Genomic DNA, 17,156 nt, shown 5'->3' with positions numbered 1-17,156 from the left:
TACATGTGATGTCGTTACCTTGTTCTCATTGAAGTTTGCAATGACCACACCTACAAAGAGCGTGAGTCCAATCATGCAGCCCAGAAAGACAAAAACGTGGATGTAGATGCCATGGATCTGTAAACAAGTTCAGAAGATGGACAGTCATCTCTGTGAGATGCAGAAAAGTCACTTCAATAGTTCAGATGAGTGGGATCTGTACCGGTCCGACGCGATGAATTATGACATCTCGGACTTCGACCCAGCCTTTGAGGGACAGGACTTCAAACAAAGCCAACATAGCATTCCCCACATTGTCAAAGTTAAAGTTCCGAGGATTGGCCCTTGAAAAGGAAAAACCAAATGCTTCTAGCCTCGACAACCACAAAACAGAGATTGATGTAAAGATCAGGAAAAGAAAAAAGTCGCTTTTTGACAGAGTGAGTCTTGTCCTTGACAAAGCAACAGGTAAGCTAGTTTTCATTCATGTCAAACAGCATTACCAGCATCAAACTGTTGTGAGAAACTGGATGGATGTGAAAGAAAGAGGCCTACCAGACTCTGGGTACCCAGAAGCCAGGTTTCTTTTCTCCAGGCTTTAGCTTCAAATTGAGATTTTTGGAAACGCTAACATTTATTCGAAATATACCGTGGCAATCCTCCTGTAACAGATCAACAGCAATACAGAAAAGAAGAAAACAAAAACATGCAAAGATCAGTTTAAGGACAAAAAAAATGTTCTTTAGTTTCTCTAATTTTTGTCCTTACAAATAAAATTGTATTATCAACAAATATTTAACTTAAAATTAACACTGTAAGTATACTAAAAGACCTTTACAATTCCTAATCAAGATTTCTTCAATGCAATATGACAAAAAACAATTCAAACGTTTTGGGTGTTGCAAGAAATGACATAAAAGGAAGCTCCGAGTCAGCTCTGATAAAAGGCGAAGGACAGGATAGTTAATGCAGAGTTTATACTTCAGTACCCGCTGTATAATACTTGGGTCGTTACACTTGGCCAGCTTTCCAGCAAACAGTTGAACTCCAAAGCTTGCAAACACCAGCATGAGAGTGAGGAGCAGAATGGAAACCTGCAGGGAAACGAGGGGGAAGGTTTAAGGCAGATCTAGGCAAAGCAAGGCTAGCCAAGTTTATTTGTATGGCGCAATTCGTACAGAAAGTAATTTAAAGTGCTTCACAAAACAGGAAAATGCATTAAAATCACAATACAATGGTCAACTCTGGTGTTTGCCTTCTATTAAAGAAAGCTTTAAAAACAAATAAAATCACAAGAATTTCATGTGAGCACTAACCAAGAAAATCTCCTTGAAACCTTTGAGAACTTCCCGCACGACCTTCCTCATTTGAGGCACAAGCTTGAAGATGCGAAGCGGTCTCAGGCAGCGCAGCATCATCAGCAGCTGAGCTCCAGACTCCGGGGGGATGTCGGGAGGAAGCCAGCACAGAAAAATCAAACTCACCTACAGATGGGGGATCACATAAAACACTAAACAGAGGCAATAAAAAAACAAAACAGTATACATCTTTATCCTAGACACCATGATGTAGATTAAAAAACAGCATGGCCTAATGTTTAAAGTCCCACTCCAATCATCTTTTGATCAATTGTTAAAGCGTTCTCAGTGGTCTATTAGTTATGGATATGCCATTGTAAGCTAAATATTCTTTATATGTGTCCTCCATCATGAGAAAACAGCTACAATAACATGTTAAACATGCCAAATTTCATTGGAGTTGTTCTTCAACCACCTGTGTCTCCTTTAGCTAACTGTGAACTTGCCCACTCGCACCTTTTTTTAACGCCTTTCATTGATTGCTTTTATGAATGAACTATATTTAGAAGCAAAACCGCAAGATCATTGATGTGCCATTTAGAAAGATATAGAAATGAAATTCGACATGTTAATGAAGTTCAGAGTATTATAGGAGATTCTAGAAGTTTTATTCCCTTAGCAAACAAAAACAACATTGGAATGTATAATTGTGGGAATGGAGTTGAATACGAATAACTGACTGTGTTTATTGCGTGACTGCATTTCATCTGGGCTTCAATAGCTCACAAAAAAACGTGAACAGTTTTTACAAGAAAGCAAAACTTGTGCTACATGAGCAACATCTGTTTTACAAACAAAAACAACCCATTTGTATAATCTGGTAAATTTGTGCCCTAATCTTGCTGGCAAGAAATGTGTTCAAATAGGATTCGAAGTGTAAACAGATTGAAGTTTGATCACCTTCCTTCAGCTTTTGTCTGGTCGAGATTTGTTGCCTCCCAGTGAAATATTTGCCGTAGGCTAAAACTTGACTAGGCTCTGACATCTGGTGACAAATTGTTAACAGAAATATCTAGGAGGTGTTAAAGTATTTTTAGAGAAGGTTCAGTCTCCTTGGATCATGGCACCTCCCTCCGTTCACTATATTCATTAACAGAATGTTGCTCAGTTATAATAAGAGATTAGCAGCCAACGGGTCTCAAACTATTCTTCATTTAGCTTTTCCAAGAAAAAAGGTTAAAGATTTTGCTTTTTACAAACAGAAAAGTAGATGTTTACATTTTATTCTCCATATTTTTCAAAGATGAACTATTTTCCATTCATTCTACCTGGTATTTTCCAGGCTTACTGTGTTATATGGTAAAGAAAGAGACTTCACAAGAGTTATAAATCAATTTTACAGCATGTCACATTAAACTAGTTCAGTTTAAATGATGTTGTCAGATCTTACAAGATAAATAAAGATGTCCATTACTCCTCCAAAGTCTCTAATGACGGCTGTGGGGGTGAAGAACAGACCGTCGGCCATGATCTTCAGGTTGAGCTCAATGCTCATGAATATCACAAAGACATACTCCCCGATCTGAAACAGACATAATGGCTTTAGTAAAATGTGTCCGCTCACGATCCTCACGCTGAGTCGTGGGCCCATCAATCTGTCTGCTGTTTTTATACCTGCAGCGTGGGGACCTGCATCACCCTGGTGAAGGGAGATTCGAACATCATGGAGATGCATGAGCAGATGGTCACCACAATCATGACCCAGTCCAAATAGGTGACTAAGCCCAGGAGGTCACTAAGAAGGACACACAACGGGAAAAATAATGTTCAAAAGCTCAATTGTGTAGAAGAGAATTGTATTCAATAAAATAAGATAAAAAAAGATCTCCTGTTTAAAAAAAAATCCATAATGTGTCTATGCCATACAAGTTTAGTTTATGTGCTATGAACTATTTAGTTTTGTTTGTGATGATGCAGAAAATGAGTTATAGCCGTAGTTTTTCTACAAATAGGATCCAGATTTTTAACTTTCACTGACTCTAATTGGCTATAATTTTATGAGCAGATGAAGTGTGCGCCCTGTTTGTAGTTCTTTACTTTATTTTAGAATAAAAATAATTCCTGTGGTTTTTTTTAACACAGAGAAATTAGATTGAAAATCGTTTTTTTTTTTTATTGCAATACGCTTACATACAATTCATGACAAAAAAACAAAACAAAATTTGAATTGATATGAAACTAAAGATGTGATTAAATGTGCTAAAGAAACATTTGTGTTGTGCTTTGATGAATGGTATACTCATTCTACCTTGGTTAAATTTGAATTAAGTCTGAGCATTTCTACTGAATTTGTTACCGGTGCATGATATTTTGAATAAACAATGTTCTGACAAGATTTGGAAGCTAAATAGACCAAATGATACACATTTGGCTGTATAATTAGTGAGTGACATGGACAGTGGGGTCTGAATGCACACAAACTCTGCTTTCACATTTGTCCAAGTTACTTATATCATGCAAGCCAATGCCATCTAGTGTTTTTCTATAGTTAAAATGGTTTTCATTTATTTTCTGATAAAAAAAGCTTTTCTTAACTCAAAGTGAGCAACTTTAGCATCTAATAAGAGTGCCTTAGTTTCAGAATTTGTCAAACAGGCATTTTCAATTAAGGAAGTGAAAGGCTAATGTTTGCAGGTCTTGGCATTGTGATCATAAGGCATACATAGTCAGCAGCATTTTAGAAAACAATCGTGAAAAAAACGAAAAAAACTAAAAAGGAGATGCAGACAAATAACAGGAAAAGAAAAAAGTCTTAAAAAAAAGGGAAGGGGAAAAAAAGAGGATGCAACACTTGATCAAGGAACAACTGATCTGTGCCAATTAATTTCTCCCTCTGATTCAGTTTCATATAGGTGGGATAGCACTGCACTTTACCATTTTTATTCCTTACCACAACCTAGAAAGCACAGCAGGAAGGTAATAAGCTCCAGAGTTAATCAGCATTCCACAGATGTAAAATGAAAAGATCAATGGGGAGGGAGGAAAATCAATAATTCATCAGACTTACTACAGCTGGTGGTATTTGGTGTTCTTCACTGCTCCTGTTAGCGGGTCTGTTTTGGATCTGAAGATACATTGACATGACACCAAATAGTCATGGTTATGGAAGAAAACGACACATTTAGAAACAAAAGTAGCTTCTCTTCATTTTTTTGTTCTTTTTGGCCAAATTGTGCATTATAATCTCTCTTTCATAAGCTAAACTTAAATGTATTGAATATTTTTTCCAAACACTTGCTTAGGTGGTTTTAAAAGCAATAGCACTTGAAGCAATCTTACGCATTAAATCGAGCCCGAACGATCACCCGGCAGAAGTTCCTGAAACGATGCTCACGGCCCACGATGAAGAGAGGCTTATCAAAGTAGGGATGGTTCTCCCTCAGCTCTTCCTCCTGGACCTTCCTACTCAGCCACAAGTTGGGAGACGAAGCACAGAAGTATGAACAACATGTCAATCATTCTGATAGGATAAGTTGATAGTTTTTTTGAAGTAGCACAAGACAACACAACTGGATATCACATTTGAAAACTTCAGAAATAATTGTTTTCAAATGAACCTTTTTTCCTTTATTTAATGGTACATATGCCACAGATACTACAGATACAAGTCACAAATACTAAAACTTTGTGTGATAGTAGTTTTGGCTAAAGTAATCTCACTCAAGTTACATAAATTCAAGCAGTTTTCTCTGGTATGTTGCATTAATGTTCTTACTAGGAAACATGTGACTACATTCACTTCCAGTCATGTGATTTGGTTTGCAATCAGTTAATTTAAAGCCTGTTTTTTTAAAGACTTCCTCTGATTATCTGTTGATGTATTTTAAAGTGTTCCCAGTGTATTTTTTTCATTATAATTATGTCGTATTTAGCCAAAAAAAAAAAAAAAAAAATACCTGTGTTATTTTCTAGGACATAGTTTCTGCAGAGCGGCAGGAGTTCTTTAGAAATTCCACTCTGAGTTGTGGGCAGAACTGTTGAAGCAGGGATAACCCACCCCCCTTCCTGTCACCCATTAATGAACTTTCTGTTTACACGGTCTCCTGCTAGCTTACAGGCTCTCACAGTAGCTGACATATAATAATCTAACATTACCGCTGTAACAAAAACGGTGAGCAATAATGACGCTATGCAGCTGTACAATTTTGAGCCAGATACCAGCTCGGGTGAGGAAAACAGAGGCGTAGGCTATGTCTGTTTTACCTCCCTAATCCCTGACTACTAAAGAACGATATAGTAGTGTGGGAATATCTAGCGCCCTGGATTTTAAGAGTACGGACGAGGAAGTGAAGTTTGTAGCGTATCAATGACGTACAGGTCGGATACATGTGGCCTGGCCGGTCAGACCGGGATCGCATTTGAAAAGATCGGATACGTATCGGATTCAGGACCACATACCCAAGTGGCCTGGGTCACATTTGAAAAGATCGGATCTGTGTTGTTCAGACTGTCTGAAAAGATTAGATACAGGTCGCATAGGGACAAAACAATCGGAATTGGGTCGTTTCAGCCTGCAGTGTGAACGTAGCCTATGTCAGCAATGTATGTTTAGGTTGAATAAGTGTTAGCATTAGCCATCCTATGGGAAATTCTATTATACGTTAGCATCAAGCTAACATATTTTCAACTGCTGTTATGCGTTAGGTCATCGGAAAAAGAAAGGCATAAAAGATCAATCTCTACTTTTTTAGGCTTGGATCAACTCAGATTGATTAATCAATTTCTCAACCTAGCTCTAATAAAAACAAACTTTTGCTTCGTTATCTGGACGAAAACAAGCAATAAGAGTTCAACTTTCTCTCTGAACTGATGCTTTATTAAACCTATCGTGATGATATGTATAGACAGACCCATCACTTTCCTTTGCTACTGCAGTCGATGTCAGTAGCCGACTCAGTGGCGCATTGATGTGTTACCGTGACAATGGCCCGCACAACGCATCAAATAGTCAGCTTTTAACAAGAAAACATTTCTAAAAATCGGTTGAATATTTTTTTATTAAGTGACATCACACAAGTGGGAAAAAGCCGACGAAGTGTGTGTTTTCAGAAATTAACGCAAGCCTGATCATCCAACTCAAAGCGGAAGACGGTTGTTTCACGAATTTGCGTTAATAAATACCAACATGCTAATATCATTTAATGAATCGATGGCATAAACGCATTAACAGTGACAGCCCCAATTTCAATACATGTTTGTAAAATATTTCCAGATCTTTGAGGAAATACCTTTTCATTTCAGCTTGTTCTTTCTTTTCTTGGATCATCTTGATTTCACTGTCCTCTCTCTGGGCGTTGCGGTAGCGCACTGTGCTGGAATGCTATGGAAAAACATTTTAAAAAATGTACTGTATCATGTTTTTTGTTGTGCCCATATGACTTAATATGCAAGTGTGAAGAACTGATACTATGAAAAAATGCCAGCATCCAAAACCTAATGTTTCCAAGTGTTTGACTTGGTGCTTACATCTTGGGTGAGAGTCTCGAGCGACTTTCCTCGACTGATCCTCTGACTGGTGGAGCCATGTCGTAGAGATCTGCAGACAGGTAAAAGCAGACGTTTCAAGCATTAACCTTTTTTACTAGGATGGACATGAATGCATAATTACATGCTGACATATAAAAGATCGGCCCTTGTGTGTCAGACCTGCGCTCTTGTCTGATGTGGTGCTGCACACTGAGTATGGATCTCTCCTTGGCTGGCTGGCCCTCAAAGGATCCGCTTAGCATCCGTTGTCTGGTACAAGCCCTGAAATATTATAGATGTAAGGCGACTGGAGGACTCCAATAACATTTAAAAGCAAAAAATAGAAAGATAACGTTTCCATGTGACGTCCAAACTTTTATCTGTGTTTCCCCATAACTTTAGGGACATTGTTTGTCACTGTGATACCCCATCTTTGCTTTTTTTTTTTACTAAACAGTGGAGACATGCCCAGAGAAGAGGTCATGACACCAGACACCAGCAGCTTGTCTATTTGAATCATTTGTGGCAACTCTGAACGATCACTTGTTTATTAGTAATAAGCAGACGCAAATACCTATCTATGCTAGACCGTGTGCTAGCTTGTGTCAATATTTCAGCCTAATTGTGCGCTTGTGTGAAAGATGGCGTGCCAGACAGAACGTGCCAGGACTACTGATCTGCTGTCTAGCTCAAAGACAGACAGAATATTGGTTAGGGGGTGGGGAGGTGGAGATTGGACACTGTGTCAGCGAGCTAATCTGCACTTAGTGCCAGCTCTGCCATGCTGAACAGCAAATTAACCGTTTACTTCATCCAAACGGCAGATGAGCCTGACGTCGGGGTGTTGGTGCTTTTGTGAGTGTGTGTGAAACAAACACAGGCATGACACTGTGCATCTTTACTTCACCACAGAAGATTTAAAATGCCAAATAAAGATTTGGAAAAAAATAAAATAATTATGCCACATTTTATTAGCTGGACAAAAAATAAGCATGTTTGGAGATTAAAAGCACAGCTTTAAAAGCTTTAGAATAATTGAAAATGCTCTTATCCTTACAAATAAAATAATAAATGCTTGTATTTGGAAGTTTCAGTTGCTACTTATCTGCAGTTTATTTTACAAGCACATATTAAGTGAACTAAATTGATGGAAAATGTACATAAAAGAGCGGTTAGGTTGTGTCTTACCGTAGAATCTTGTTGATTGTAGTTTCTTTTTCCAGAAGATTGCGTGCTCGAAAGCTAAATATTGATCTGCGAAGCTAAGACATCAAATTATGAGAGTCTATAGTAATGTGGTTTAGTATCTTAAAGCATACCATGCACACTTTGTCCTAACCATTATATGACTCAAGCCTTTGAACAGTGCTGCTGCCAATTTTCTACATTGGGCACTAAAGAGACAAAAATAAATTTTGCTTCACTTTTTAAGAAGTGCTATAACAGAAGAAGAAAAAAGAAAGTGGTCCTCAAGAGCTGTTTAATGGAAAAGTAAATGAGGAAAACATCTCAAAGTACCTTTTGGTCAATATACTTGTTGTCTTCAATCGCTGAGCGCTTGGAGTGGTCACAGGAAGAGGAAGAGGCAGAGGGGAGACGCCGGAACAAACAGGTGGTGTCCTGCTGCTGGCGATCAATGAACTGCTTCATAAAACTCTCCCTTAAAAACCAAAGAAACAGTAATGAACTCGGTTTAAGTTTTGCTGCTTTCCACCTTAAAATGCAACATTTAATTATTGCATCACTGAAATATATAAGTTAAAAACTAAAGTAATAATGTTTTCCAATAAAAGACAAGCTGAAAAACACCTCCCACTATTGTGGCACCTGATGGCTCAGTTAAAGAGCTTTCAACTATTTGGGTAGATTATCTGATGGTTCGTTGGCATTTGAGCCCTAATTCTATTTTTAAAATTTAATTCTATTTTTAAAAAGCTGTGTTTAAGCTTAATTTATTTTTCAGAAACACTTCTATGGTTTTTTTTTATTTCCATAGAAGAAAAAGAATTGTGTCAGCAACATTTCTTCCTGTGTTGGATTTTGGGAATACTTTATACACAAATACCCCAGTCCAGGTTCTGCACGTGTTCAAATTTATGTTGGATAACTCTAACCTACTGACAGGAATTCTCTGCGAAGGACAGTTCAACTACCATTTCACAACTTTGTCTCGGTCTTCCAATTCCATTGTACCTGGATATGAAACCACTAACATGTTGTTTTTACATTATATTACTGTTTTAATTGTATACATTGGTTTTGGTTATGTAGTAATTTGCCTCCTGGCTAGGAGACCCATGAAAAAGAGATCAGTGGATCTCCATGGGACTTTCCTGGTTAATTAATGGGTATATATGGACACGGTACCTTCTCCAAATGAGGGACTGCACAGGGAAATAAAAACAGCTGTGCTCCAATCAGTAACAGCATTTTAATGCTTGAACCTCTATAAATACTGTAACTAGTGTTATAAATAGGAAAAGCTGTATGTATGATGCTATGGGAACTGTGGATAAAGGCTGTGTCACAAGGCCACTACTAAGATTTGCGCACATTGCACGGATAAAAGTTGGTCATACATGAATATACATGAAAAAAGTTAGAAAGGTTGTGGTGAAATTTTCTATGAATGGTCGTGGAAAGCCACAAACAATTGGGATCAACGCAATAATTCCGTATAAACTACGTAAAAATTCGCATTAACAGCCTAATTCTCAACCGACCAAAAATTTTGAACACCTCAAATTCACGTAAAGACCCGTCGGCCGAAACCCTCGACAGATATCGGCGCACATCGACGAATAAGCAACGCAAGAAACACTTACGCATATCACGCATGTATTATGAAAGACCGAAATGTCATACCTGGAAAAAGCGCAAAAAGTTCATAGTGGCTGTGTGACATGGACTTAACTTGTTTGTGTATCTCGGAATTGGATCTTTTTCTAAAATAGTGCATTAACGCTATGTTTAGATGTATAAAAACATATATATATATATAGATATGTATACACCCCCCCCCCCCCCCCCACATGAATGGATGCGTGTGAATAAAAGTGTGTACCTGATTCTAGGCACAGTGAAGTCTGATGGGAGCTTGGATATCTTCACCATCTGAGGTCTGTTTGGAAACTTTTCAAAGATCCGGAGTCGTAGCGGTAACTTCTCTTTGGTGTCAGCGTTAGCTTCACTTTGCTTGAGCTAACAAAGACAAGATGAGAATCAGTTTAGTTCCCTTACAAGGTATCAGGATAAGACAGTACAGTACAACTCTAATGAAGTGATGAGACGAAGATAGGGATTAAACCAAGACACAAAAGATGGTTAATGTCACTTGGGAGGTCTTGAGAGGGCATGGGAAGTTACCTTTGGAAGGATAAACTGCTATAAACCAAATCGGTTGTTAGGAGATGAAAAATGCTGGGTGAAGGAGTGCAGCTTTATTTTTCTGCCTGTTGATGGCAGCAAGACCCTTGACTACAACAAATACAACACACAAGACCACCATGTTTAGGATGAGGTTGCACTTACTTTTTAAAAAATAAATGAAGGTAGATGGCAACAAAAGAGCAGAAGAAGAGATTACTTTGGAGTGGTTATGGGTAAAAAAAAAAGAGACAGAATCATGTGCGGCTGCACAGGCTTAAGCAAATTAGGAAACAATGAGGGGATAAAAAAATTATAATAAGGCAATAGAGGCAATTATTTTCATTTAATCACATATAGCAGAAGCTGACTGATATTCCCTTATAGGTGTTGGCTGTCTGGGTGCCTGGAGATAACCCCTGATACATTGCAGATTAGGCCCACAAGTGAACTACATTTGGAGCAATTGAGAATGACTGCTTATCAGTCATGTAGGTAACTGTTGTGAAATACATTGACTAGGCTCAGCAAATGTTTTCCTGTCACTTCGGATCCTTCTCTTCCCCTTTAATGCCAGTGGGTGTTGGTACCTCACTGTGTGCAATATATGTTCAGAATAAGAAGCTGAACATAACAAACAAGCTGAAATGTCTCTATTCGTTTTTTTTTTCCACTAACAGACAAAAATGTAAGAGCGTCTTTTTCACCCTGAGTGGGTGAGTGGCATACCGTGAAGTAGAAATTATGCAGCAGCATCTGCTTGTCTAAGCTTTCTGTCGGTATTCTGACTCCTAAGATAGACGCGGGTTATAGAAAAACCAGGAAAACTAAATTTGGAAAAGATTGTGGTCGTTGAAAATGCACAGTAGATTCACAAATAAATATAAGCTCAAAGTTTATTATATATTTTTGTGGATTTTATTACAACAATGGAAAGCAACTTCCCAACATCTATAAAATAGTCTTCTGTCTTGCACATCGTTACAAATAGAATAGTCTGCAGAGTCCTAAAAAGACCTTTTTAGCTGTGTTAAAGCAAATGAATGTCTCCCTCACAGTCAGCTATAAGAAAAACATACTCGGTAGGAATGGTGTCTATAGCAGGACTCTAAGGAGAAACCACTAATTGTCTATGAGAACTGGACTGAGTGACTCCTCCCCCTTCCAAATAGGAAGTACCTGCTGTTTCCAAGAGGCCAATATCCCATAAACCTCGAATAAAAAGTTAATGTTCAATCATTATATTTATCAGAACGGCCACTCTTGCTATGCTATCTTATTTTAGAACATGATGACATGCATTTCCTAAGTGCAGTTATTCAAATTATAAACTGGCTAATCAGGTGCCTCAATAAAGTAGGTGGTCTCACATTGAACGTTCGAAATATTTTATTAACAGATGAACCCAAGCCCGCTTTCAAGTGGTGTGGTTTGGGACTTCCAACAAGCTCAGTCTTAATTGCTGAGAGAGGTTGCCATAGAAATGTTGACTTAAAATGACGCAGACAAATCACAGCTTACCAATTACTTCTGGTTTCAACATGTCGGTGTCCGTACCGCAAAAAAATGGCAGTTGAATCGATATCAATTTTTTGGAGCCAGAAGACAACCATTTTCTATGGATGACGTCACTCTACTCAGTCCAGTTTTCATAAACAGTCAGTGGGAGAAACCTTCTTGTCTCCATAAGCAAAATTACAACAATCTTCAAAGGATTATGTGAACAGAAGGGTTTTTTGCACTGAACATAATTTGGCTTAGTATTGCCCTGAAGCTCTTCTGTCAAAGTACAGCTAAAATTGTAAAATGAAGTTAATGTCTACATATAAAGCTAAAAGCAGTAAGGCAAATATAGTATAGCTAATATAGTATAAAATATGGTCCAAAAACAAGCAGTTTAAGCAGGGAAGTTGTTTGTAAGCAAGAAGAGCACACAGATGTATGTTTGGCATGCTTTGCTACTGCTAGGTATATATAAATATATATATATATATATATATATATATATATATATATATATATATACTGCATTAAAATGACCAATACTAACTCAATGCCTATAAATGGACAACAGTGTTTAGGAGTAATCATTTTGCAATTTACAAAGTGGTTTATGTCTTTTTTAGGGATGCAATGATTCACTTTCACCATGATTCGGTTCAAACCTCAATTTTTGGGAAACGGTTTTGTTTTGGTTCAATATATGATTTGTGTATTACAAAACAAAAACTAAAATTTAAAAATTCCGAAAAATCTCATTTTTAATTTGCTAATGTAACAATGAAGAAAACCTTTCAGTAGGCCTCTACTGAGCCTACTGTAATGTAGTAAAACACTAAATAAAATGCTAAATTTTGCACACCACGTTTGACACTTTCAACGTACATATCCGTGAACTGTATGGACGCAATGATTCCTGTTCCCTAAGGTTCAATGGCGACATACAGTTTGGTTTTAAATGGAGAATTAAGGTAACCCTGCCTTTATTGTTTGCAAGTTTAAGTCTTATTGTCTCTGTTATAAACATTAAAGTTTAGCAGATTTTGCAGGTTAGTCGCACGTTTTTTAGAGTAGATGTCAAGTGTGTAAAACTTGCATCGTTGTGTGTACACAGTGTTTGGCTAGGCTGTTAAGATGCACAACAAGCAAATAGATACACCAACAAGATGTCATGTAAGATTATTTATGCATTTCTGTATATGTGAACTCAATCAATAGGAACACACAAACAAGCAGGAGAAATGTCTCTATTCAACAATCGGTTCATGTAAAATTTAACAGTCTCCAGGATAAAACTGCGGCCTTGTCAACATTATACATTATGTGGATTTATTTACATGCCATTTATTTCTATCGGTGGAATTTTCAGACAATCAAAATCAATAAATCTGAATCGATGGATCAATAACACAGTTCACAATGTTATATAAAAAGGACTTGGCTTATAGTGATGAGCCAACTCAGAGCTGTGCACAGCATCCCAATGGATCTTTTATTGACAAGAACAACCCTTCACATAACTGCTGACCAAACAGAAACCCAAAGAAACTGCATCTTGCAAACTGGATAGCAGGTTTGGAGCTAAACATTCCCAGTTTGTGCCAAAGCAGCTGAAAAAAAGAAAAAAAAAGATTTGTTTCGTAAGATCTAAGCTCTCCCCATCCGCCCAATCAATGCACACAAGAACAAACCCAACCAATAGGGTTGCCAACTCTATAATTTAATTTTCACAGTCAAATTATAGAGTTGGCAATAATAATAATTACCATTTACATTAAAGGTCAAATGTTGAATGTGAACTACTGGATGCAACAAAGACGTTTTTAATGGAATAAGGGTGGCTTTAACAAAATTTTAAAAAACATGACTTTTTTAAGTTGAGGTCAGTCACTAGTTGATGGATACTAGTTGACAATAATTCACTAATAAATGTGCTCAGAATCCACTGTTAGAAACCCTGATTTTGTTTGCATGTCTGTGTGTGGCATTTCAGGCAGAGATGTTTAGTTCTGTTGCAAAGAGAGGAGGATAAATCCTAAAAGGTAGTGTGCCTGTCACAGATGAGATTTAGTGTCCGGCAGTGTGACAATGAAAGCAAGACTAATGTGTTTTCCGTTGACACCCATTCAGGTGACCTGCCAGGATTTCTCCTTCCATTCAAGACAATTTCAGGCTCTGCTGAGCTAGAGAACTTCCCTCCCTGGATTTTCCACAGCTTTTTTGACCATGGCTCGAATGAGAAAAAGAAGAAAAAAGCTCTATAACTTAGCCTTAAAGCAAATCTGATCCGAGCTCAAGGAAAGCATAGGAAAGAAATGAAAGCAGCTAGAACTGAAATGACAGATTTGGTAATAAATGGTAATAAAAAACAAAAAATATGTGAAAACAACTAAAAGGGTTGGGATAAAGAATTATTTAAACAATGCTCTTTAACCACATGTGGGATACATCAAAAGAAATCAGACATCAAACTAGTCTCATGTTATATTTTACGATTTGAATCATATCATTGTTGAACCAAATCCTTACAGCCCTAATATTAACAGAAAAAGTATCGCATTGGGTTTTGTTTGAGTTGACACCCTTAGAATACAGGCGGCCGTGGTGCAACAGTAGGGGGTCGACCCATGATTGTAAGATTGTAGGTTCGATTCCCGCCTTGCACGCCCATGAGTCGAAGTGTCCTTGGGCAAGACACTGAACCCCACCTTGCCTCTGGTGGGCGGTAGGCGCCAGTGTTCGGCAGCGTAGCCGCTATCAGTGTGTGAATGTGTGTGCATGAGTGAATGGGTCTGTGACTGTAGAGCGCTTTGGACCTTGAAGAAGGTAGAAAAGTGCTATATAAGAATACGCCATTGACCATTTACCAATATCTTACAAACATTTTACATTTATGAAAAAAGGGTGTCAGGAAGGAAAAATGAGGTTAAGTATATAGGACAAAGTTGGAAAAAAGTCAAACGTTGGATATTCACAACGGCCCAGCCCCTAATCAAATGATCCTCCAAACAGTTAAAAAATACATAATTTAGGAATTGTTGTCAACATATGGTAACTTGAGTATTTTGCAAGGAAGAAAAAAAAGGATGAGCACCAGCAGGCATTTGCATAGTTTGTTTTTTATTTTTTCATTCCTGTAAACTCAGATTAGTCCTGTGAAGTACCTCAAAGACACACAAACAAGGCAAATTATTATTTGTGAGGCTAGCCAGTGGAACAATGAGGAACTGATGAAGAGCCGCCTACAAAGAAACAACCCACACACATCCGCCAAACGCCTGTAGGAGTATGTACAAGCAGTCATCAACATTTTTCCCATTCAGCCTTCACAGCCTGCCACTCACCAACACATCTGGGCAACAGCAATTTTGAGAATGTGTCTGCATATTTTAGTACTAGGACAAAGCCTTATATGTTGAGTAATCAATCATGAAATATGTTGCTGACAAAGCAGAAATAAAAGGAATTTGCATTAAGAAAAACTTGTGGTTTCTAAAGAACCCAAGAGACATATTTTGAAGCTCCATTTTTCACAATCTTCCTGATGGCTAAGAGTCAGTGGAGCTGAGCACCCAGGGGGAAGGAGGGCTGAGAACACGTTGGCAGGCTCACCCTTTTCTCAGACATGTTGGGTAATGAGCCATGCTTTATAACTGTTGTAAGACCAACTATAAACCTCTGCTATCCAGACTAGTTATGAGCTCAAGAGAAATTATGATCAAACAACTGTAAAGTGAAAGGAATATCGATTTGTTTCAGAAATTAGCCATGCTCAACTTCTCAGAAAATACACATAAAAAAATAGAAACCACAAAGTAGGGTTGAAAGCTTCAAAAACATTCAGTTGATCCATCAGACAAGGCCTCCATCAGACACCAACAGCAGCACTGCCTCATATATCTCTGCTCACCTTATTCATGCCAATGCAAACACCTTTAATCTCTACTCATGCTGTTCATGCTGTTCCACCATTCCCGGGATCCCTGCAAACCCCCCTCTAGCCAGGTTTGCCACAATAACTAGTCCCCTTCTTATTAATAATGTGACTTTGTTCTAACACAAATCGCTCACAAAATTATAAATAGGATGGAGCATTTACGGTTGTGCCTCACCGGCATGCCATAAATAGAAGTGACTGCAAACGTCCAACAGTTCACTGATTGTGGAGCTTTCAAGAGGGCCATACTGTTGCATCATCAGAGAATAAAGAGTTGATGATTGGTGGCTGACAGTGCTGGATTGCCACATTTTGGCCTGTTTTTACTGCTGATCTGCCAAAGCCTGACAGTTTTATGAAACTCTCTTGATGAAGTGCTCATTGGAGATCCTTGACTAAACTCATGTTACATTATAGAAGATACTTTAGCTGTTGTCTGCCCATTAAAAAAAAAAAAAGCCTGAGAAGACATTTTGGACTTTAACTTGCTGTGTGCACTGGTGCTAGTATTATCAGAGACATAGGACCCGGAAATTCCTTCTGCAGAAACCTGGGAATGACATTGACGAGATAAGAACACACTGTGGTAGGATTCTCTGAGGAGTACGCTCTGTCTTCTCTACCCTCAGAGCCTTCTTCTCATTCCTTGTCCTCCGTTAAATCCTGAACTAAGTCCTCGCTCTATTAAATCGCACAAATGGAGGGCAGGCTTTTAGTTTAATTCATAAATAATGAAATCTTTGGAAGGCCAAAATGCAATCCCTTCTTAATGCATTTGACCAAAATGAATTCTGCTGGGCATAATGAATATTTAGTGTGGGGCATTTGGAAAATAACAGACGTTGCATTGCAGTGCAGACAGAAAAAACACCAATTGCTAAGTCAGATTTAAACACATAATAACATTGCAGATGAATTCATATCACAATAAATAAGTCATGGCCATAAAAGGCCTCCATCAGACACCAACAGCAGCACTGCCTCATATATCTCTGCTCACCTTATTCATGCCAATGCAAACACCTTTAATCTCTACTCATGCTGTTCATCTTCTTCTCACTGTCCTCCTGCTCACGTCACCTCCCTCTTTCCACATCCAAAGGGCGATAACACAATGCTCATTTTATGACACAAAACAAATTGAAAGATCTAACACAACATACAACCTGGCTCCATGATTGCCATGGTTTTCTTTATTACTACAATATGACATGCCATACACATTACATCAATCTAATTACCTCTGTGTCAAATCACCCCAACCGTCTGGCGCCTCTTGAAATCCCCACAATGCTTCTCTCCAAGGATGTGCATGTGGTCCCGTCACCATTGTATTTAACCTCAACACAATTTAGGGATCCAAGACCAACTGTCTGTCATCATATGTCAAACCAGACCTTAAATCCTGTTAGACTTTAGCAGCACAGAGAGATGTACAGGTTATGAACACAAGCACCACTGGTAAAATCATTCAGTAGACTAATAATGAATATGTGGGTCTTAAAGACCCACGCCATTGTAAAAATGTGTCACCAGTCCTTTTTTGTGTC

General features: G+C 38.1%; 1 protein-coding gene across 2 annotated transcripts in view; it reads right to left on the bottom strand.

Moving 5' to 3' along the window:
• The window catches only part of nalcn (sodium leak channel, non-selective), a 76,445-nt gene that overhangs the window by 10,587 nt on the left and 48,702 nt on the right, over positions 1–17,156 (bottom strand). Inside the window, exons 18-32 of one of the 2 annotated variants that reach the window (XM_020712912.2) lie at positions 9,868–9,998; positions 8,322–8,463; positions 7,992–8,065; positions 6,984–7,085; positions 6,804–6,873; positions 6,566–6,657; positions 4,617–4,739; positions 4,345–4,401; positions 2,952–3,072; positions 2,728–2,859; positions 1,296–1,463; positions 969–1,073; positions 535–641; positions 203–323; positions 19–117 (exon numbers count right to left, since the gene is read on the bottom strand). In XM_020712912.2, the coding sequence (XP_020568571.1) occupies positions 19–117; positions 203–323; positions 535–641; positions 969–1,073; positions 1,296–1,463; positions 2,728–2,859; positions 2,952–3,072; positions 4,345–4,401; positions 4,617–4,739; positions 6,566–6,657; positions 6,804–6,873; positions 6,984–7,085; positions 7,992–8,065; positions 8,322–8,463; positions 9,868–9,998 (1,644 nt within the window). Of the gene's footprint in view, positions 1–18; positions 118–202; positions 324–534; positions 642–968; positions 1,074–1,295; positions 1,464–2,727; positions 2,860–2,951; positions 3,073–4,344; positions 4,402–4,616; positions 4,740–6,565; positions 6,658–6,803; positions 6,874–6,983; positions 7,086–7,991; positions 8,066–8,321; positions 8,464–9,867; positions 10,005–17,156 lie in introns of both variants that reach the window. The other variant, XM_004081445.4, reaches the window with a different exon arrangement.

Source organism: Oryzias latipes, chromosome 21 (genome assembly GCF_002234675.1).
Source record: "Oryzias latipes chromosome 21, ASM223467v1".
In the NCBI taxonomy this organism is placed as follows: Eukaryota; Metazoa; Chordata; class Actinopteri; order Beloniformes; family Adrianichthyidae; genus Oryzias; species Oryzias latipes.
Note: the sequence above shows the minus strand (reverse complement) of the source record. Positions and strands in the feature narration are given on the sequence as shown.